General features: G+C 32.8%; 3 protein-coding genes across 3 annotated transcripts; 1 reads left to right on the plus strand and 2 right to left on the minus strand.

The window, feature by feature from the left end:
* The first annotated feature begins 86 nt into the window (after positions 1-86).
* LOC130656163 (ubiA prenyltransferase domain-containing protein 1-like) lies at positions 87-1,646 on the plus strand. Its single transcript, XM_057458990.1, has one exon. The coding sequence runs from the start codon at positions 307-309 to the stop codon at positions 1,288-1,290; it is 984 nt and encodes a 327-aa protein (XP_057314973.1). The 5' UTR covers positions 87-306; the 3' UTR covers positions 1,291-1,646.
* Positions 1,647-2,328: 682 nt separating this feature from the next.
* Positions 2,329-12,453, minus strand: LOC130656162 (procollagen-lysine,2-oxoglutarate 5-dioxygenase 1-like). Its single transcript, XM_057458989.1, has 19 exons — positions 12,139-12,453; positions 11,548-11,642; positions 11,311-11,447; positions 11,116-11,230; positions 10,795-10,843; positions 10,185-10,291; positions 9,847-9,910; positions 9,364-9,563; positions 9,156-9,287; positions 8,705-8,928; positions 8,079-8,340; positions 7,860-7,973; positions 4,328-4,396; positions 4,145-4,207; positions 4,013-4,054; positions 3,880-3,939; positions 3,599-3,685; positions 3,114-3,239; positions 2,329-2,780 (listed from the first exon to the last, which is right to left on the minus strand). The coding sequence occupies exons 1-19, from the start codon at positions 12,197-12,199 to the stop codon at positions 2,625-2,627; spliced, it is 2,163 nt and encodes a 720-aa protein (XP_057314972.1). The 5' UTR covers positions 12,200-12,453; the 3' UTR covers positions 2,329-2,624.
* Positions 12,454-13,962: 1,509 nt separating this feature from the next.
* Positions 13,963-23,843, minus strand: LOC130656165 (procollagen-lysine,2-oxoglutarate 5-dioxygenase 1-like). The gene is made up of 19 exons (XM_057458992.1): positions 23,690-23,843; positions 20,365-20,459; positions 19,803-19,939; positions 19,606-19,720; positions 19,471-19,519; positions 19,276-19,382; positions 19,122-19,185; positions 18,837-19,036; positions 18,612-18,743; positions 17,919-18,142; positions 17,421-17,682; positions 17,156-17,269; positions 16,969-17,037; positions 16,822-16,884; positions 16,363-16,404; positions 16,139-16,198; positions 15,964-16,050; positions 15,395-15,520; positions 13,963-14,455 (listed from the first exon to the last, which is right to left on the minus strand). Exons 1-19 carry the CDS (start codon positions 23,754-23,756, stop codon positions 14,300-14,302), a joined length of 2,169 nt encoding a protein of 722 aa, XP_057314975.1. The 5' UTR covers positions 23,757-23,843; the 3' UTR covers positions 13,963-14,299.
* Positions 23,844-23,845: the final 2 nt, after the last annotated feature.

Raw genomic sequence — 23,845 nt, forward strand, 5'->3', positions numbered from 1 at the left:
TATTTTTGCAACTTGAGAATGATCACAGTAAAATGAGAAAATGTTATCTTTGGTCACACAAACTAAACATTATATTCCCTTTTTTACTCACGAGTTTAAATCTGTGTCTGCGTTTAGTCTTTAAAACGGTATTTAATTTTACTACATTATTGCTAAGTATATATAGCTCTATTTTCAGGAAAACCAATACCGTGTCGCTTTTCTCGCCAAATTAACCCAAATTCGCCAAAAGTTAATCAACGTCAAATTTCTCAGTTCCGTCAATCAACAAATAAAATCCACGTCAGTTGTCCTATTTGTAGTTTTATGTCATTTTTTCTTTTATTCTTTGTCTTTTCAACAGTCCAGAAAATGGAACATAATTCAACTTACAAAAAACAACCAACACATCAAAAAGAGAACGGAGAATTAAATAACAACACTAATCCAAGTGTGCTCGCATACTTCACAGCTGTCCGACCTTGGTCATTCTCAGCAAGTATGACTCCTGTTATTCTCGGCAATGCATTGACATATAGAGAGCTTGGTAGCATCAATATCACTCTGTTTCTACTGACGGTGCTTTGTGTGGTTTCTATTCACTGTGCTGGTAACTTGACCAATACTTATTTCGATTACCACAATGGAGTTGATCAACACGCATCTGAAGATCAAACTTTAGTTAAAAAAATATTGAAATCTGACGATATCTATAAAATGAGTATACTGGCTTACTTGGTTGGGTGTATATCATTTGTTTCAATATTTTTACTTTGTCGAGCAACATACAGTGTTTTGGTGACGTTGTTTCTCATTGGTGTAAGTGGGTCTTTCTTTTACACGGGAAGTATCGCGCTAAAATACCACGGTTGCGGTGATGTAACCATTGTTCTGTTATTTGGCCCGCTTTGTGTTTTATCAGCATACGTTGTACAAGCCGGTGTGATGTCATGGCAAGCGGTTTTGTATTCGTTACCGTTGGTCTTTCATACAGAAGCTATCCTTCACGCGAATAATTCACGTGATCGCGAGGATGACAGACGTGCAGGAATAATGACACTGGCTATTGTCATGGGAGAGGACAACTGTCATTTTTTGTTTACGTTGTTATTGTTTGTCCCGTATTTGTGTGTTGTTGTTTTGTCTGTTTTGTGGTCCATATATTTTCTACTACCTCTTTTATCAGTCAAAATTGCTGTGGACTTAGAGAAGAAATTTCGTTTGAAGAATTGGTCAAATTTAACGCAAGAAACTGCAAAGTTAAATTTGATTTTTGGACTTCTTTACATCTCAGCATTTGCACTCACATAAAAACTCACCTAAAATTGAATTTTGGTGTGCTTCTACATATATACAGTACTAATTCGCATTAGCACTATTAACAAAAGTTTTCGCATGGTTGTAGTGTCTCAGGGAACAAGAAATTTTCTTCAATGTTATGTCTCTTACAAAATGCGAAAGAATGCGTAGGTTTCCAAGGTCTGCATGTTATTCGTTTTTCTGAAAATAAGGACGAATAATCCTGGTTGTTCATACGGAGATGAACTGGATAATGTTGCAACAATATACCTAGAATTTTTTTCACATGATATTAATAAAGATGGCTAATATATATTACTCTTGTTAATAATAATAATAATAATAATAAACATAAAGTAGCTACATAAGTTGGAATTATTTTGTAGTCACGATTCCTGATGTGATGTATATTGATACACACGGAACCCGAAGAAAAACCTGATATGTTCAACAACAGGGGGGGGGGGGGGGGGTGGGCACCGAAAGATTCTTTAGCCGTATATAACACATTTTCTCATCTCCTGTAGAGCCATCTGTAACCCCTCAGTCAACTTTTTTATTTTCTTATATAGATATACCACCACCTCACCTTGCTATAGCCGTACGAAAAATACGCACCATCGGCGGTGTATTGATGCATGTGTAATAAACAGCATATTATCGTGCGCAACACAAATTTAACAAATTAAAAGAATTGATAAATGAAGATGGCTTGTATTCTTTTATAATTCAATCACTTTCGACAGCTTAGTTATATTGGGTTAAAGTTATACTGTGATAAAGAACCTTAATATAATAAAACCTTACTATTTAGAATTTTCTTCTGATGTAAGTCGCGCTATCTATAACTTTTTGTTCGGTCCATTGAAAGTTCAAGACCAAGCGGAACGTGACCGTATTTTTACGAAAATTATTGCAAGCGCGATGCAATATGTTTTATCGGTAGCGAGGCTCCCGGGGTTTCTTACTTACTTATGTTCCGTCTCGATATAGAACAAAATTAAGAAATTCCAAGGACTTGGTTGTAGACAACAACAAAAAATTAAGATATGACAGTTTTGAGTTTTATCTAAAAACTAGAATATAAAATTACTTAAAAATATAAATAAGATGCCATGTTAAATTTTTGAAAAATTAAATAAGAATAAAATTTCTGATTTTATGGCCTCTTCTTCCGTCATATTGCACATAAATCTTTACAATTAAATTCTAACCTGATGTTCAAATAAGTAAAAAATATAGGTCGCTGTAGATGCTACCATTTTTGCTTTGATTAGAATAAGCTCGACATTCCATCCCATATTCTAGCACAATAGACAATGTTTTGAAAAGAAACGAAGTTGCTTTCAAGGATCGATGAAGGAAACCATGATATATCTTGTCCCCTTTGTCGTTTCTAACCCTTCGTGCTGATGTGTTAATCGACCTGGATTGATCAACCCCCAACCGTTCCTTGTGTTCAGCACACTGCAATTATAACGAGTGAAACGCACACCACCGCCCTTAAAAATAAAAGCATAAGTAACATGCCCGCCCTATTGCAGAAAATTGATGTAAATCAATTTACAACCAAGTGACACGAATCCAACACTTATATATAAGACAAATATTTTGATAGTTGATACAGATATTTTGCGATATTTCTTGCGATTGAGTGGTTTTCAGAAGAAAATTACACGAGGAATAAATGAATAAAATCTTGTGTTTGCGAACTGAGTGCAAGAATGTTTTTTAAGGTAGTAATGTCTATATAGGCTGTATTCTCAAAAATGAGTCACGCAAATATTATTCCTCCTAAAATAATTCTCTTAAGGGATGTGCACTTGACAAGTTACCTCAAAATCAACTCCCTTGTCATTAAGCGCCATGTTGATAGTCACTGTTGACGCATCATGATGAGGACGAAGGTAAAACTGACCAGTAGGTGTGTACTTCACAACGAAATTCATAATGGCTTTCGACTAAAAATATGAAAGAAACATTCTGATAAGTTGTTCAAAAATAGACTAAACTAAGGACAAAAATTGTTGCAAATTAAAAAAAAAAAAAATTAACATTTATTGCGTTTTGACGACAAAATGATTTTGCGGTATACATTTTACGATTTGATGAATTTCTTTTGACATTAATCAATGGACAGTTAAGATAAAAATTTATTCGTATGGATTACTTTTTTTAAATTTTGCGATATTAGTTATTGCGACTCACGAATTTAAATTGTATTTGCGATACATTACATTTTGAAGCAAAACCTGCAATGATTTGTGACCTTACGATAATCTAAGATCAGAAAAAGAAAAATCAGTTTTCACTGACTTACGTCTGGATAATAACCATCGAAATAACGTGTTACCATCTTGGATACATAATCTTTAAGCATGGTGAGCCATTGTTTTTCAAAACCAATCTACATAAAAAAGCAAAGTGTAAACTATGTCTTAGTCAAATCATAATCTGGTCCAAAGGTGAGTGCAAAAACATTGTAACATTGTTTTTTGGCGCATTTTGCTTTTTTACACTTTCAATATAGGAAAGACAAGAACACTAAAATAGGAAGCGTCGGTGAGAGTTAAATCTTACTCATACGCAGGAGATTGTTACCTGATTCATATGGATATCCACAGTTGGAACATTTTCATAACCACCTGAGATTCTATCGTCCTAAAAGAGACAATTGATATGTTATAAACATTCAAAATGAGTGAATGCTTTACTATCTCCCAATGGTTCCTACCTTGTTTTTACCTCCAGACCACTTCCCGTAGTGTTCACACTCCTGGATTAAGAAATTATAGAAATTGTGTCACAAGATGTATCATAAATTTCGATATGTAAAAAATGTTTGGTGCGAAGGGGTTCATGTTACCTCAATAAGATTTTTTGTAAAGTTTCTTGTAGTGAATGGAAACCAATACACATCAGGACAAGGCTAAATAAATATCAGATTATAAAATATAGATTTTCATTTTTTCGTAGCTAAACGTAAAAATTAAAACTGGTGACCACATACTCATTTTAAAACAATTGAAAAATGTGTTTGCTTACTTACTTGAATTGGTTCTGAATTTGGATCGAGAAAATTATGAAATTCAGGATGTAAATATTTTTCTTCCCAATCCTAAAATAATTATTTAAGTGTTAAGAAAGTCAGTGTCGCTTATTATTTAGGTATTTGAGTGAAGATTGCTCGCGGGAGGAAATTTTCAATATTTTTTCTAGTACAGAAATCAACCTTCTTTTAAAATATACGTCCAGTCAAAATTGGACCATCAATTGTAACTCCTATATTTGAAAGAGGCGCCTGTCTTTATAAAGTTCTGTGTCACTTCTCACTTGTTTTAACCGTTTAAAATAAAATTGAGAAATCAAAATTAAAAAAATTTATTATTTAGAATTTATAATTTCAAAGCTATTATTTTATCATTTAAAACGGATTTAAAATTACCAAAAAATTTCGAACGAGCAAAAAACTAGATAGATGCGAATTAAAGAATTATGAATGTCTGTCCTCGTTTAAAAATACGGAATTTAATTTTGCTAATGCAAGGGTAGCTTGGAAGAATCATTATCGGAGGTTGCTTAACACTGAGTTTGATTGGGACGAGGATAATTTGTCTGATGATGATGTTGTAGAAGGGCCAGCTATGCAGATCAAGACAGAATGGGTAGTGGAGGTTATTAGAAAATTGAAGATTGGCAAGGCTGCAGGAGTATCAGGTATTGTTGCAGAGATGGTAAAAGCATCTGGATATATTGGAGTTGAGCTTATTACAAGTCTTGCTAACCAGGTTATAAAGGATGGTGCTATTCCGAGTGAGTGGCAGTCGAGTGTAATAGTGAATTGTTTCAAGGGCAAGGGTGATGCATTAGAAAGGGGTACCTATAGAGGTTTGAAGTTGGTTGATCAAGTAATGAAAGTTATTGAAAGAGTGATTGATAAGTTACTTAGAGAAAGAATTGATATAGATAAGATGCAATTTGGTTTTGTTCCAGGGCGTGGCACTACAGATGCAATATTTTTACTCAGACAGCTTCAGGAAAAGTATTTAGGAAAGAGAAAGAATCTCTATTTTGCCTTTGTAGATTTAGAGAAAGCTTTTGATAGAGTGCCACGTAAAGTTATTTGGTGGGCTATGAGAAAATTAGGTGTGGATGAGTGGCTAGTTACGATGGTAAAGTCTATGTACAGCAATGCTAGAAGTCGTGTCAGGATTAACGATTCACTTAGTGATGAATTTAGTGTAAATGTTGGTGTACATCAGGGTTCTGTACTTAGTCCTTTGTTGTTTATTCTAGTCTTAGAAGCACTGTCGATGGAGTTCAGAACAGGTTGTCCATGGGAGTTATTGTATGCAGATGATTTGGTTCTCATAGCAGAGTCGATGGAAGAATTAGTTAAAAAGTTTGAGAAGTGGAAGAAAGGACTAGAAGAGAAAGGGCTAAAGGTAAACACAGCAAAGTCTAAAGTCATGATTAGTAGCTTTGCAGCCAAGTGTGACCTTGTAATTGGAAAGTGGCCTTGTGGAGTTTGCAGGAAAGGGGTTGGTAGTAACTCAATTTTTTGTCAGACTTGCAAGCATTGGGTACATAAGAAGTGCAGTAGTATTAGTGGAAGGTTAAGAGCTGACATACAGTTTGTATGCAAGCGTTGCAAAGGTGGCTCGTTAGAGATAGTTGAGAACTTCTGTTACTTAGGTGATATGTTGGGCAGTGAAGGGGGTGTTGGAAGAAGTGTTACTTGCAGGATAGGTTCTGCTTGGAAAAAGTTCAGAGAGTTACTTCCTTTGTTGACTAGCAGAGTCCTGTCAATTGAGGCAAAAGGTAGGTTGTATGAGGCCTGTGTAAGAAGTGTTATGTTGTACGGTAGTGAGACATGGGCAGTGAAGCAGGAAGATCTTGACCGTTTAGAAAGGAACGATATAAGAATAGTTAGGTGGATGTATAACGCCAGTCTGAGAGACAGAAAGAGTTCAGATGAGCTAAGAAGCAGGCTAAGTCTCCGTAGAATTAAAGATGTTATCCAGATAAGAAGATTGAATTGGCTGGGGCACTTGGAAGGAATGGAGGAGGATAATTGGGTAAGAAAGTGTACAGACTTGATAGTTCCTGGGGCAAAGCCCAGAGGCAGACCGAGAAAGACTTGGCAGGAGGTTATAAGGACAGACTTGATACAGAGGAAGTTGAGTTTAGATCTAACACAGTCTAGATCAGATTGGAAGAGGGTCATTAATATACCCCGTCCAACCCATGCTAGCATGGAAAACGGACGTTAAGCCGAGAATGATGATGATGATGATGATGATGATGATGATGATGATGATGATGATGATGATGATGATGATGATGATGATGATGATGATGATGATGATGATGATGATGATGATGATGATGATGATGATGATGATGATGATGATGATGATGATGATGATGATGATGATGATGATGATGATGATGATGATGATGATGATGATGATGATGATGATGATGATGATGATGATGATGATGATGATGATGATGATGATGATGATGATGATGATGATGATGATGATGATGATGATGATGATGATGATGATGATGATGATGATGATGATGATGATGATGATGATGATGATGATGATGATGATGATGATGATGATGATGATGATGATGATGATGATGATGATGATGATGATGATGATGATGATGATGATGATGATGATGATGATGATGATGATGATGATGATGATGATGATGATGATGATGATGATGATGATGATGATGATGATGATGATGATGATGATGATGATGATGATGATGATGATGATGATGATGATGATGATGATGATGATGATGATGATGATGATGATGATGATGATGATGATGATGATGATGATGATGATGATGATGATGATGATGATGATGATGATGATGATGATGATGATGATGATGATGATGATGATGATGATGATGATGATGATGATGATGATGATGATGATGATGATGATGATGATGATGATGATGATGATGATGATGATGATGATGATGATGATGATGATGATGATGATGATGATGATGATGATGATGATGATGATGATGATGATGATGATGATGATGATGATGATGATGATGATGATGATGATGATGATGATGATGATGATGATGATGATGATGATGATGATGATGATGATGATGATGATGATGATGATGATGATGATGATGATGATGATGATGCAAATTCGCAAATATTAATTGCTAACTTTTCTTCCACAGTTATGGAGATGGGAATCTATATTTTCGAATAATTTGACGAATAAATCATGCTTAAAAAGTCTTGCGTCCGAATTAAATATTTTTTGGCCCGTAAGCCAAAATCCACTTTTTAAGATTTTAAATGTTGGATGAAATGAAAAAAAAACGCTTTTTAACCATTTTCCTTTCCGCGTTTGCAAGGTGTTTGTAATAAAGAATGCTTTCTGTATACAATTAAGCAGTAAACTCACCAATCTGTTGTGAACATAATGATCACACATACTAAAGTAAATAAGTTGTACCACAGTTCTTAACACCACTGCTATAAATAGAATATAAATAAGTAAACTCACCAATCTGTTGTCAAAGATCTGATACAAATCATTATGTTTAAAGTTTGTTGTGTAGGTTGATGTTTCTTTCAAATGACCAAAGTAATCCAAGTTTGTTACGTACATAAAAATACCCTGAAGCAAAAGTCATGAACATGTAGACATCATTAGATCGTATAGCACTTATATAATGAGTGAAGTTGGAATATACAAGCTATAATCCAAGCTTTTCAACCTTACCTTGCTTCTGGCATTTGAACAAAACGACATATCTTGGTCCTGATACTTAGAGGTAAATGGATTTGCAATCATTTGATCAATAATTGATGATTTGATCAAATAAACATTTGACACAAATGGCACATTCCAAACTCCTCTTCGAACGTTTTTTACAATATCGATATAATCAGATGAACGTGCATAAAATCCATCAGAGCCAACTGCACCCCAGAAATTGGACCATAATTTGCCTGGTTTTGACAGTTTTGGAACTAAAAAGGTCCTGAAATAAAAACGAATCTTTTGTAGTGAGAGCTTTTGAGTTTTTTAAAGCTACGTTGGAACTGGAAATTTATTTTTTTACGTTAATTTCTCGTTTATCAGAACCATATTCAATATGCATTTATGTCGTAAACGATTAAGTTACCTTATGTTGATAATATGTGAGTAATCTTTTTTTTTCGTGTGGCTGCAAAAGTTGATTCTTAATGTTTGTTTACAGCATGCTGTCATTTTTAAATTTCTAACGATTGCCTCAAACCACGTGACTATGTCTATTTTTAGGGATTCTATTACTGACATTAGCATACTGAGACCTTCATCACTATATATCATCGTTAACATAAAGAAAAGGTCAATAATGTTACCTGTTTTGCTGAAGAAGAATTTGAAGGGTATTCCTGTTCGTAAGCGACACATCAGCATCAACAGAGAAGTAATAATCACATTTGACTTTTTTACAATGTCCAATGCCAGTATTTCTACCTTCTTTTTCACCCAGGAAACTATGAGGTCCTTTGAAAGTGAACGATCTGTATTTATCTTCATGAATTTTCATCCATTCTTTAATATCACTGTTATGATGGGGATCCTTTTGAAGTAAAGAAATTAACATTATTTTTCAAACAGACATTTTTTATTTTGTTTTTTATTTGTGATAAAATTGAGGTTATTGAAACATATATAGATTGTCATAGCAAAGAAAACAGAATCTTAAAACTAATGACAAGGTGTCAACGAAATTCCAAAAGTAGGGTCCTCTGACTCGCGCATTTTTAAATGTATTTAGCAAAAAGGGTTTTAATAAAAACTACTTACAATACTGTGAAGAAAAATATCAATTTTGTTTTTAGGATATTCCAGGTTTGAAATTTGTTCCAAATAGGAGGAAACAAATGGTGTTGGAGCTGGTATATAAAGTCCAATCAGTATGTTAGGCCATTGTTGTTCCTTAAAGAAAAATACATGTCATAATTAAAGAGGATATGAAGGATAGCTTTGCGCTCTTAGTAAAAAAAATTCTCACCTTGATATCATTCAATACGTATGTATTTTCTTTGCAACTTGTACAGCCTTCTTCGAAACTCCATGAATTAGAGATGTAGTTAGCCAAATAGTTTAAATAATCTTTGCTTGGTCCATTACCATGAATGACAATAGGTAATGTGTTATACTTCGTGTTCAATACTTTGGTAGTTGCACCATCAAATCTTAGTTCCACATGTTCTAAAACGAAAAATATAATGTATTTCGCTCCAATCTACCATAAGATGACATAATCATGTCATCAATTTAAAGAAGTTGTTGTTTTATACGAGAAGCTTTTTGCATTTGAATTCCTTCACAGTAGACACGTTATACGGCTTTTTTTTAATGGTTAGTTGGTGCAGGCTTAGTATCCCACCCGTACGGACGTTGGGTAAATACTATGAGACCCAGAAGAGCTGATTTTTAACAAACATGTGATCATTTTTGCAGAGAGTAATGTAGATGGAAAGGAAAGAAATACCTTCATTTCCGTTAAGATTTTGGAAAAGACTTGCTGTATGGTCTAATTTGATGTTGCATTTTTCCTAAATGAGAAAGAATGACACAGAACATTTCATAAAAATGTAAAAATTATTATGTATTAAAAAAGGTTAGAAAAAACCTAAAAAGAAATCTTTGAGCAAAACAAAAGTATAATTTTTTTTAAAAAAGTTAGTAATGCATGTTTTGGTAGCTTTTTTAACACAAAATCCTTTAAATGGTTTTGCACTTTGTACTGAGTAGTTAAAAAAAGTCTGCTAGTTTTGCAAGATTAGTGAAACTTATGAATTAATAAAAGTTACAAAGAAAAAAACCTACTCGTTGTTCCAAGTATATATGTGTGTAATACAGTTGATCATCATCGGTATGATCAACTTGCTTTAAAGTCAATAATTCGTAAATTGTTGGTGCATAACCAATTATCCCTAAATATATTACCAAGCTGTGAACTATATTAGCCTGTGAATATACAATCTTCCTCAAAAATAGATTTTTATTATTTTGATAAAATTTTTCTAAAACGGGAAATTGTCACGATTTCCTTGATTATTTCATTATCGTTTTTGTGTTCATGTTTGTTATTTTCAGGAAGGAAAGAAAGACATTATCAAGCAGACCATTATTTGCAAATCGGAGTCTTCCGTGCCCTTCTCAGAACTTCATTAGGGGATACCGCCCTGTCTGTCGCATACTTGATCATTCTTTTTCATGATTATTCAACCTCAACTTCGTCCCCAGGGCTCTTCTACGCCTATGCTGTTCTACTTGGACGTCTCCGTAATAGAGCTGCCCAGTCCGAACATCATAGGCGAAAGGCCCTGGGGACTGGATAGATCCAATCTAATGACAAAGCTTCTTCTACGCCTAAGGTTTAAAACTTTACAAGAATGAGGTTGGATGGACATAAAAGAAATAATAACTACTTTACCTCCAGAGCAAAGGAATCTGTAACCAGTGGCAACTGGAGGATATTTGGCCTAAAAAAATTCCGGATGACAATTGATTTAAAACTTCAGCTTTCAAATAACGTAAACACCAGGCATAAAAAGTTCATAAATTTATTACAGGAGGGCAATGAGGTATTATACAGGGAAGCTTACATAAGACACAATAGCCATTCATTCAGAAATCAACATATATGAAACTAAAAAACAAACTGCTTATCAACGGGGGGAAGGGGGATGGGCCTTTACTCGGGTGGACCTATATTAGGACGCTTGTGGTATCATAAGATTATTCTTTAACTCACTGCTAATGATTTGTCAGGCCAGCAAAAATCTTCAGATGAAATCAAAACATCAGCATTAGCAGATTTATATTTCTCAAATATTTCTTTTTCACCACCAGTAAAAACAACATCGTAACTAAATTTTACAACATAGAAAATGCAGATAAACTAAAAAACTCCTTTAAAGAATTATAAATTATAATTCTTTATAGTCACCTGTCAGTAAACATCAGGAGAAGATCTTTATCATCTTTATATTTCTTAATACAATTTCTCAATATGTTAATTTTATGACCACCTCCAGGTCCATTGGCCATATCTCCACCCAACCATTCTTGATGTAGTCCAAATACCTACATGAAAAAAACGTAAATAATGCATGAGAAGGGTGGTGAAGAACATATTCGGGAAATGTTTTGAATATCACTGAGTTCGAAGTTGTTGCACACATACCTCCACATCAAGTCCATATATTTTTGCTGATCTTAAAAACCTGTGGTAACCATCGGTTTCATCGGTAGCCACTGTTATCACTTTCAGTCGAACATCTAAAAAATGCATCGTTGAGATTGTTACTAATTCTTTTTAGACTCAAACATCTTCTATACTGTTATTATAGCAGAGGTACAATTTAATGCTGAAAACCCAGGGCTAGGGACGCATTACACATGCTATTAACCAACCTCTTCTCCATAGGTTGCGCGGTGCAGCCTCGTTCCAATATGGGGGAACCTCGTTCCAAGCGCATATTGAAACTTTTTTACGTTTGGACGGCGTTTCAAATATATTCAAATTTTTCGTTTCGCTGCCCATCCCTGGGAACGAGGTTGTCAGACGGAGTTGGCTAGCTATTAAAATTTCTAGCATGGTAAAGTTAAAACAAAAAACGCTATTATCTCCACTCCACTATTATCTCCACTGTTATCTAAAAGACTGAGAACGAGGTTGCATTAAAACAATTATTATTGTAATGTAACAACATAGTTACCAGACTTTCCGTGACTATGTTGATAGTTAGCCTTATCAAATTTTTAATAAACTTACCATTATGAGAAGAAGCAGTTTTTAAAAGCATGAGACATAAAAGCGCAACAAACAAAGCCATCTTATCGCTGAGAAAATTTGTTAAAAGATATAAAATTTTCTCCCGCACCCAATGTTTATATACTGACCGGAAATACTAACTTTGTCACACTTTGAATAAATTATTGTCATACAATTGGCGCAATGTTATTGGTTGTGTTGTTGTCATTATCCTTCGGAAACACGTGTAATATTGACAATTGTCATTTATTTAATGCAAAGAAACAGAGTTTCGTGATATTCTGCACGTAAATAAGTACGTCCGAAATTAACTTTATCATGCGTGAAATTGACCAAGTATAAATTCCATAAAGATTTGTGCTTAACGTGATTAACGTCACCTTGTCAAAGTGTCATTTTTGCCTTAAAATTGTTGACTTTTCTTTCTTTGCTTTTTTATAAGAACACTCAACTTGAAGGAAGCTTTCAAATGTTCTTCACTTTTCCAATATGAAGACTCAAAATGCACTTAAATTGAAAACCTCGTACCGAGGGCTTCCTAGAGTTGTTCACCTGCGCAGGTCTTATGTAAAAGATCTAAAAAGCCCGGTTGAAAAGGACGACAGCAAACAAGAAATTTTTTTACAAATAAAGCTCTAGCTAGACCCTTAACCTTTTCTTTGTAATATTAACCATGAAGGTAGATGTATAAACACACTTTTCTAATCAATAAGCTTAACATATTTATATATCTTTGAGTGGTTATTCCGCTGGCTTTTACTGTGTCCAGCCCGACGTTCCTTGAGCGTCCCACTAGCCAACTTTGTGTCTTTATCTTTTTCTTTCCGAGCGTGTTTGCCTATTCCTTATTCTGCCTATTGGCCTTTCTCCAAATCTTATTATTTGGTACTATATTGTAGAAATTTTTATATGTGTACAATTTTCCAATACATGTTATTTTAACGTTGGCAAAAAAAAAAAAAAAACATTTTAATTATGGAACCTGAAATTTTTTTAAATTAATGTTAAATAAAATAATGTTAGTTAAATATTGCAACTTAAATTGCCTGCATATATAACTCCCTTCAACACAACACAATCATATACCTCCCTTCAACACAACACAATCATATAACTCCCTTCAACACATCACAATCATATACCTCCCTTCAACACCACACAATCATATACCTCCCTTCAACACAACACAATCATATACCTCCCTTCTACACATCACAATCGTATACCTCCCTTCAACACAACACAATCGTATACCTCCCTTCAACACAACACAATCGTATAACTCCCTTCTACACAACAGAATCATATACCTCCCTTCAACACAACAGAATCATATACCTCCCTTCAACACCACACAATCATATACCTCCCTTCAACACAACACAATCGTATAACTCCCTTCTACACAACAGAATCATATACCTCCCTTCAACACAACAGAATCATATACCTCCCTTCAACACCACACAATCATATACCTCCCTTCAACACCACACAATCATATACCTCCCTTCAACACTAAACAATCATATACCTCCCTTCAACACAACACAATCATATACCTCCCTTCAACACAACACAATCATATAACTCCCTTCAACACTAAACAATCATATACCTCCCTTCAACACAACACAATCATATACCTCCCTTCAACACAACACAATCATATAACTCCCTTCTACACGACACAATCATAGACCTCCCTTCTACACAACACAATCATATACCTCCCTTTTAGGCAACACAATGGTGATATACGGTGTTACTATGTTGTACAAGACCTGGAACATGGGTGCAACAGACAAAAAACAACAACAAAACTTCTTAAAAACATAAATATTTATTCAAAAATAAAAGTATAACTAAATACTACGTTTTTTTTGTACACTTAAAAATTATTAAAAAGTTGGCGTTAAAAAAAAAATCGAAGTAAAAATATAAATCTAGAAATAAACAATATAAAAATAATAATTATACGTCTCTAAAAATTATTAACAGACGTATATATGATATAAAATAAACAAAAAACAATATCATTATCACGTCATAAAGATCTCACGAAAATTATAAATGAAACTTTAATGCAAAATTTAAATATTGAAATAATCGCCGAGCTTCAAAAATCTGGATAAAAAATCTCAATTCTCTGTAATTCTGTTCAAGGATCGATGAAGGAAACCATGATGTATCTTGTCCCCTTCGTTGTTTCAAGCCCTTCGTGTTGATGTGTTAATCGACCTGGATGCATTAACGCCCAGCCATTTTCAGTGTCTGGTACACTGCAATTGTACCGCAAGAATCTTGCGCCTCCGCCCTACAAACAAGGATTATATTTAACTTATCTTCCAGCTATGAATGGTAATAAAAAACTAGGGACCTGCAAAAAGCGTTGAAAACTATAACAGATGTTATCAAAGGACAAATGCAATTGAAACAAGATTCGGGAAAAAAAATTGCAATTAAAAGTGCATTAAATTTCACACAGAGGAAGTAAAAATTCTAAAAAACGTTAGCCCGCTTTTTACACGCAACTTGCTTTTTGGGCTGGTACTTGAGTTGAAGAAAGTAGAAACGCAAATAATGATTAAAAAATCCTGCTAAAAAACTACCCATGTTTACTAACGTTTGATTTGATGTTTATAAAAATTTACCATTTTAATTTTTTTTATTTATTTCGAAATGTTTACGCAGGATAGCTACTTCATTGTTGAAAATATTGTTGTCAATGCGGGTCCTCTGTTTTGGATTTATACATTGCGTATACATCCAGCCGTAGTTGTGGTGACAAACTTGCTAAACATGCCCGCGATGTTAACTGAACCACGGACCTTGTGCTTACTTTAAGGAAATTAATTTTCGCGAATTTGGCGAGTTTTTGTCAATTTTGCAAAAATTAGCTTGCGCGGAAATTATTGGGAATTTCACTATTCACAAAATTTGTAAAAATTAACTCCTGCAAAATTTGTTTGTTTTCCCTTCTTTGAAAAACGATTCATACTAATTTCAGCATTCTTTTTTATTCCTACAAAAAAGATTCGCGAAATTTAACTGTCGCAAAATATTTGGATTTGTTCGAAAATTTTTTCTCGCAAAAATTATTCTTTTAAAGTACGAAGTGACTCCCTGAAAGTGCGGTAGCATATACCATAATTGCTTAAATATATCGAAAGCTTCGAAAAAATTTAATAATTTTATTTTTAGGTTTTCTTCTGAACAAGCGTACTTACAAAAAACAATTACAAATTTTTGTTACCTCATAGTCAATTCCCTTGTCATTGAGCGCCATATTTATAGTGAAGGTTGATGCATCATGATGAGGACGAAGATAAAACTGACCAGTAGGTGTGTATTTCACAACGAAATTCATAATTGCTTCATTCTAAAAAACAAAGAATTACATAGTTTATCAAACATGAAAAAAAACAAATCTTTGATACACAACTGATAAAGATTCGAAATAAAATTAACGGGAAGTAACTGGCGCATCGTTTTCTTTCATTAATTTATTTGTTTAATTATTGCGAGATTTAACAGCAACAAATCAAAAGCCAAACATATATGCTGATTCACATTGGATAGCATAAACCAGATAGATGTTCCCTATATTAATTTTGAGCCTTGCTCAATCAACCTAGCATATAATTGAAAAATGTCTGTTGTGTCGCTGCAAAGAGTGTCAATATTTACAACTTAGTAATAACAATAGTGAAGAGAATTAGAAATTTTTCGAATCTACAAAATGGTATTATACACAACAACGAATTGTGGTTGATTACCTCACTTATAATATTCACACAGCCGTGTACCGAAGAAAAAACTTACGTGCGAGTGATAACCGCTAAAATAACGTGTTACCATCTTGGATACGTAATCTTTAAGCATGGTGAGCCATTGTTTTTCAAAACCAATCTGCATAAAAAAGCAAAGTGTAAATTTTCGAAGATAATTTTCAAACAAATTCCAATAATCACATGCAACCATTCTAAAAAATTGTTACCTGATTCATGTGGATATCAACAGTTGGAACATTTTCATAACCACCTGAGATTCTGTTATCCTAAAGCAAAAACGCAGGCAATTAGTATAAAGGGTACAGCACGTGTGAGATTATTTATATTTAATCGGTTAGATGTAATTCATACAGCTCTAATAATCACGTTTCAGAAAGCGATAGCATTGTATGTAAAGGGATGTTCAGGGAAATGAAAATATGAACAATACCTTATTTTTGCCACCTGACCATTGCCCATAAAATTCACATTCCTAAAAAAAGTAAGAACATTATGTTTATAAACATGTAAATAAATACCAACATGTATAATTTGTTCAGAGCGTCTTCAATTTTTTTTAGAACTGTCAACAATATTTGACTTGTTTACCAGATTTTTTGCTAGCTCTTATCACATTATAAATTTAGGAACACAGACGCCTAAGATCAAGTTGAATACAAAAAGTTCTAAAAATTGCATATCCAAACATACGAACGTATAATGAATTAATACTGGATGTATCATTGTACAACTGCAACATAGTTTCAAGATTTTTTTAGGCAACAATAGAAATTCAAGCTTTTCAAGGGCACCTAGTTTTTAAGGGTTTAAAGGATTGCAATCTATGGCAAACACCACACTGTTACTTGACCGCGACAGAGATATAAACAGACATCAACCAGTCACTTACTTCGACAAGATGTTTTGTAAAGTTTCTTGAGGTGAAAGGAAACCAATAAACATCTGGACAAGGCTGGATAAAAACAAAAAGAAATAAAACAGTTATGATAACAACTATGATTTTCGAATATGTTTTTACATGTATAGACTTCAGTACCTGATATTCTTTCGAGTTTAAATCAAGAAATTCATGAAATCTTGGATGAAGATAACGCTCTTCCCAATCCTACAACAAAGTTTAAGAATTAGTTCACAACATAATGATCACACATACTAAAGTAAATAAGTTATACCACAATTCTTAACACCACTGCTATAAGTAGAATATAAATAAGTAAACTTACCAATCTGTTGTCAAAGATCTGATACAAATCATTGTGTTTGAAGTTTGTTGTGTAGGTTGATGTTTCTTTCAAATGACCAAAGTAATCCAAGTTTGTTACGTACATAAAAATACCCTAAAACATGGATTAAACAATTCCAAAGCACAATAAGCATTATTATTGCTTACAGAACCGTTTAAAAAAATTATATGAATATCAGCAGTATTCAAATAGAAGGGACGCTTAGCAAATGACGACTAAAGTATAAATTAAGTTATATATTTACCCTCTTCCTTGCATTAGCACTGAAAGTCATGTCCTGGTCAACATTGACAGAGAAAAACGGATTAACAACCATTTGATCAATAGTTGATGATTTAATCAAATAAATATTGGACACAAATGGCACATTCCAAACTCCTCTTCGAACGTATTTTACAATATCGATATAATCAGGTGAACGTGCATAGAATCCATCAGAACCAACTGCACCCCAGAAATTGGACCACAATTTGCCTGGTTTTGACAGTTTGGGAACTAAAAAGGTCCTGAAACAAAATTTTCTTAGTTCAGTTATGATTAAAATCAGTTATGAAGTTGTAAATTCAATGGGCGATTTACATAGGACTGTATTTTATTTTTATGGAATCCTGTATCACCAATATTATTTCACACAATGTTGCAAACGTTTTCAGTATTAAGAATTTAACAACAAAACAGAAATAAAAAATCATATTAACTAACGTTACAGCAACAATGAGAATGATCAGAACTGAACCATTACCTATTTTGCTGAAGGAGAATTTGGAGCGTATTTCTGTTTGTAAGCGACACATCAGCGTCCACAGAGAAGTAATAGTCACATTTGACTTTTTTACAATGTCCAATGCCAGTATTTCGACCTTCTTTTTCACTAAGGAAACTATGAGGTCCTTTAAAAGTGAACGATCTGTATTTATCTTCATAAATTTTCATCCATTCTTCAATATCATGGTTATGATGGGGATCCTAAGAATGTAAAAATCATGATCTAGTGTCATTTACAAACTTGAAATCTTTATTTAAAAGTTTGTTTATTGTAAGAGCCATGTTTAGGATTTTGCCAGTGATATTGTTGTGTTTTGGTTGCATAGTATTGATTTTCCCTTTTCAACCAATTTGGTTATAGCAGTCAAGTTAAAAACCACTTAACAAGGCCAATGCAACTTCTAGATGGGGAAAAATAAAGTAACAAGTTCAGTTTTGTTGCAAAATATTGACATATCTGCTGCACCCGACACTTCTGTTTAAAGCTATAAAATGATTGCTGTATATAGTGCAGTGGGTTCGTCTGTGGTTCCCAGTTTTGGGGACCACTGATCAAACCCTGCTCATTGCCACGCAGTATGTTAGTAATGAGCAAAGTAGTTCTTCTTCCATACGACTATAAAATGATGTTGCTCGAACTTCCAATATACATTAATTCAACAATACTTACAATACTGTGAAGAAAAATATCTATTTTGTCTTTAGGATATTCCAGGTTTGAAATTTGTTCCAAATAGGAGGAAACAAATGGTGTAGGTGCTGGTATATAAAGTCCAATCAGTATGTTAGGCCATTGTTGAACCTATATTTGAGAGAAATTTGGGTTAACTAGGTACAGACTTGTTAAAATAGAGTAGAAAACTCAACATAAGAAAAAAACATATTTAAGTTATACTTTAATATCATTTAGTAAGTAAGTGTTTTCTTTGCAACTTGTACAGCCTTTTTCAAAACTCCATGAATTAGAGATGTAGTTAGCCAAATGGTTTAGATAATCTTTGCTTGGTCCATTACCATGAATGGCAATGGGTAATGTATTAAATTTTGTGTTCAATACTTTCGCATTTGCACCATCAAATCTTAGTTCCACATGGTCTAAAAAATATAATGTTTAGCAGTTGGTGATTGAGGAGCACTGGAGGAAATTCGAAACACCACTGGCTTCTCATAAGATTTATACCTTTATTTCCATTAAGGTTTTGAAAAATGTTTGCAGTGTGATCCAACTTAATGTTGTAATTTTCCTAAAAAAGAATGTAGTTTAATTTCCAAAAATAAAATAATTGATGAGATGAGAAAAATTAGACCTATATAGTAGATAAATAAATGCGTACTCGTTGTTCCAAGTATATATGTGTGTAATATAGTTGATCATCATCGGTGTGATCAACTTGCTTTAAAGTCAATAACTCGTAAATTGTTGATGCATAACCAATTATCCCTAAAAATATAAAATATAGTGCATTTTCAGGGAAATACAATTTATTTTGCATCTGGTTAGTAATTGTACATAATATAATCCTGCTTACCTCCAGAGCATAGAAATTTGTAACCAGTAGAAACTGGTGGGTACTTAGCCTAAAAATAATGGAATACCAATGTTATTATCACTTACATCTTTTGTAAAGGCTCTACAAATAAATAAACTTAATGCAGGTACTCACTGCTAATGATTTGTCAGGCCAGCAAAAATCTTCAGATGAAATCAAAACTTCAGCATTTGCAGATTTATATTTCTCAAATATTTCTTTTTCACCACCAGTAAAAACAACATCATAACTAAATTTTACAACATAGAAAATGCAGATAAACACTAAAAAACTCTTTTAAAGAATTATAAATTATAATTCTTTATAGTCACCTGTCAGTAAACATCAGGAGAAGATCTTTTTCATTTTTATATTTCTTAATACCATTTCTCAATATGTTAATTTTATGACCACCTCCAGGTCCATTGGCCATATCTCCACCCAACCATTCTTGATGAAGTCCAAATACCTATAAAATTTAACATAATTTTTTTAAGGCCTAGTTGAGTAAATAGCTGCCATTAATTTGCACAAAGGATTGAAATGAAAAGCTATTCGTTCATATTTTATTGAAAAAAAAGTACCAAAACAAGTTAAAAATGATAATGCATTTCCTAAAAACTCATAACAATATAAATACTGCTTCATAGAGATTATATTTATAGAACCAAATTAAATATGTATATTTTCTTAACTATTTAAAGGACTGCATTACTTGCATGCATTTCTCTGTTTGTTCAGCCTGTTAATTTATTTCAAAATTGTTGCTTTTGAAATTATATTAATTTTGTATATGTGAATATGTGGTGATTTGTTTAGTAAAATATAAATGATGTATCATTACCTCGCATTCAATAAACTCAATATGAAAAATTTAAGAATTTAAGAATTTACCTCCACATCAAGTCCATATATTTTTGCTGATCTCAAAAACCTGTGGTAACCATCGGTTTCATCAGTAGCTACTGTTATCACTTTTAGTCGAACATCTAAAAAAAATGCATCGCTGAGATTGTTACTAATTCTTTTTAGACATCTTCAAACATCTTCTATACTGTTGTTATAACAGAGTTACAATTTAATGCTGAAAACCCAGGGCTAGGGACGCATTACATACGCTATTAACCATAGGTTAATAGCGTATGTTGCGTAGGTGCAGCCTCAACCATAGGTTGCGCGGTGCAGCCTCAACAAAAAATGCCCTTAAGAAACATTTAGATGGGGCAACCTCTTAGGAAAAAAAATCATAATCTTTATGCTACTATATTACTGGTTTATTTCAGTTCTAAACTACATTATGACACCCTATTAACGTTTACACAAAATAATAAGTTGAAGCAATATATTAATATATTTATAAATGATTTGTTTCTTTTTATAGAAAAATATAAGCTACATAATTACGCTGATGATAACACAATATCCAACTTCTCAAATTCCATTCCTAATTTGATAAATACTTTAGAAAACGAAGCTAAAACTGCCCTCTCCAGGTTAAAAGAGAATAAAATGATTGCAAACCCTGAAAAGTTTCACTCGATAATTCTGACAAAGAATAAGGCAGATAATTTAGGTCTAAAATTTAACATAGGAAATAAAACTATTGAAAGTGAAAATAACGTGAAATTACTAGGTGTGACTATAGACAATAAATTAAATTTTGACAGACACGTTAGTGATTTGTGTCGCAAAGCATCAGCTCAACTAAATGCCTTATTTCGATTTAGAAGTTTCTTATCCTTTCAAGCAAAATATATTTTAGTTCAAAGTTTTATCTACGCAAATTTCAATTATTGTTCCCTTATATGACATTTTTCTTCTTCTAAATCTTTATCTAAAGTCGAAATGATACAAAAACGAGCATTAAGATTTCTGTATAATGATACGGTAAGTACATATGAAAATTTACTTAAAAATTCCAGCAAGAGTCACATGAATGTAAATCGCTTACGGTCATTGTGTATAGAAATCTCTAAAACTATAAATAACAGCAGCCCTCTTTTTATGAAAGATATATTTTGTTTAAATGATAACGGTAGGACAGTCAGAGAACAAAATACAAATAATTTGGTAGACTCAAGGAAAAGGACCGCGACTTTTGGAACTAATAGCTTATCAGCCCTGGGACCAAAGATTTGGAATAACCTACCATCACATTTAAAACGATGTGACAACCTTAAAGTTTTTAAAAGCATGATAAAAATGTGGGACGGATCTAAATGTAACTGTGATGAATGTAAGGTCCCTTTATAGAACTTTGTTGTTATTATTGTTTATATATATTAAAAAAATGATTTTATTTAATTGTAAACATAAAAAATGTAGTCGATTTAGATTAGTTTTCTTAATTACTTTTTTTTTTTTGGAAACTATTGTAAATATGTGAATAATCGACTTTAAATAAATTGAATCAATCAAGCACTTTTCTTATTTTTCTTTACTTTTAGTACTAATTGCTTGATATTAACACAACTCCTAAAATAAATGTTACCAATCTTTTTTTATTTATCTAAAAGCACAACAGAGAACAAAAAGTTAATTGTTAGTTCAATATAACATCACAGACATTTGTTATCATTAGGCAGGTTTGTTTATTTTTTTATAACTTAAGTAAACATGACGTGTAATTCCAGTTTTAATAGTATCATATATTCAAACTAAAATCATGATTGTTATAACCATAGAAAATTTTATTTACTTTTTTAATTTATCCAGCTTCTTTCAGCAAATAGTTTCTAATTTTTAAAGAAAGAAAAAGGTTTAATGTGTTTGTACAGAACTTTGTCTTTATTTTTCACTTTTAGCCTTTCCTTGCACTGTCTCAGGGTGAAATCTAGCATTATCAGTAGCCTTCCCAATTGGACTTTATCTTAAATTTCCTAATTCATTACAGAACCTAACTGTAGTTACTCCAAACTATGGGATTTTATATTTGAGACCCCTATTTTAGATTTTTAAATTACACCCTGTGTTATACCAACAATATATGTAAAAACTGTCACTAACAAAACATATAAGAAAAGTGCAGTTTACCTGAAAAACAAGGTATTTGTGGGCAGCTGACAATAATCACCAATTAAGGGATAATTATGTTAATTAGCACGTAGGAACAAATGAACAATTTAAACTGTTCTAATTTACAAACAAACAATTAAGGTACAGAAAAGACATGTTTCATGACAGGATATTAATGAAATTTAAGTGATTTTAAAGTTAATTTAGCCATGTGCTTACATGTTTATAGTATGACAACAATTTTTAAAATCAGAAACTGGTCTGTATTTTTTATGATGATGATAGCAACACAATGGATATCACCCTCCAAAAGTCATGAATTATCACCTATTAATTTAATTTTTAAAAATGTTAGAATAATAATAATTGCTAAAAGGTTAAGGCTATATTTTATGAGTTTTTGTTTATTATATCCGCCAGTGTCCAATTAGTAAATGCCAGACTTAGATATGAATTCAAATATTTGCAACATCTTACAGCACAATGTTTTAGGGGAGTTTTCATACCGAAAGATTTACAAAATATTATGCAAAAAAAGTGTAACTATATGGCTGGTAAATGCCTATTCTCCGATTCTGGTTAACATGCTCACTCTTGAAAGAGAAAACAAAAAATTGAGGAAAACGAGTGGCATATTTGGCTTTATCAACAAAAATTATATATACAAAAAAGAGATTTGGGATACCATATGATTGGCAATAGAGGATTTATTGTAACTTAAAGTTCTTAAATTTTATAAGAGTTTTGTGTAATATTTAAGTGCAGTGAAACATCTTCGCCGCAGTTTATTTGTGTGATCATTTATTTTACTTTTAAAGTTTAGCTACTAATAGAGGCAGTTGCACTTAGTGTATAAACTTAAAAATTTGCATGTTTTAATAAATTTTGATGCTTAATTTAAATATGTTGGTCTTTTTTGTTAAAAATGATCCAAAAAAAATTCGAAGTATGTCAACCCTGGATTCGACAGAATAAATTTTTTCATGGGCTAAACAACTAGTGCATAGCTAAATGTACAATAACGGAAATTTACCTACTATCTCTGACAGAGGTTAAAAACACACCTGGGGTGGCTATAAGATCTGTTACTACATATATTACTATGTTAGTATTATAAATATGTATAGCTAGCGAGTAAATAAACAAAAAAGGGTAGCTAGCTAGCTAGCTCAAAACTAAAATGTATTAAATCATGCATGCATACCTTCACTAGAGTTTGTCAATGCCAATAGCGTAAAAATAATGTGGATAAAATACACGTGTCCATTCATTTTTCAAGTTCTTTTTTCAACTCGAAAATCAACGTTCACTGACTGACAGCCTAAACTTCCAAAACTGTGAACTTTTAAGAACTCTCAAT

Source organism: Hydractinia symbiolongicarpus, chromosome 9 (assembly GCF_029227915.1).
Source record: "Hydractinia symbiolongicarpus strain clone_291-10 chromosome 9, HSymV2.1, whole genome shotgun sequence".
NCBI classification, from domain to species: Eukaryota; Metazoa; Cnidaria; class Hydrozoa; order Anthoathecata; family Hydractiniidae; genus Hydractinia; species Hydractinia symbiolongicarpus.

Bases quoted from the DNA above. Each gene is read 5' to 3' on its own strand.
- LOC130656163 (XM_057458990.1), top strand. From the start codon at position 307: ATGTCATTTTTTCTTTTATTCTTTGTCTTTTCAACAGTCCAGAAAATG.
- LOC130656162 (XM_057458989.1), bottom strand. From the start codon at position 12,199: ATGGCTTTGTTTGTTGCGCTTTTATGTCTCATGCTTTTAAAAACTGCT. The intron at 9,288-9,363 runs GTGAGAATTTTT...TTTTTCTTTAAG, and splicing joins ACGTATTGAATGATATCAAG to GAACAACAATGGCCTAACAT. The intron at 2,781-3,113 runs GTAACTTGTCAA...TTTATTTTTAAG, and splicing joins ACAAGGGAGTTGATTTTGAG to GGCGGTGGTGTGCGTTTCAC.
- LOC130656165 (XM_057458992.1), bottom strand. From the start codon at position 23,756: ATGAATGGACACGTGTATTTTATCCACATTATTTTTACGCTATTGGCA. The intron at 18,143-18,611 runs GTAAGTATTGTT...TTACATTCTTAG, and splicing joins ATATTTTTCTTCACAGTATT to GATCCCCATCATAACCATGA. The intron at 15,521-15,963 runs GTAAGTTTTTTC...TTTGTTTTTTAG, and splicing joins TTAGCGGTTATCACTCGCAC to AATGAAGCAATTATGAATTT.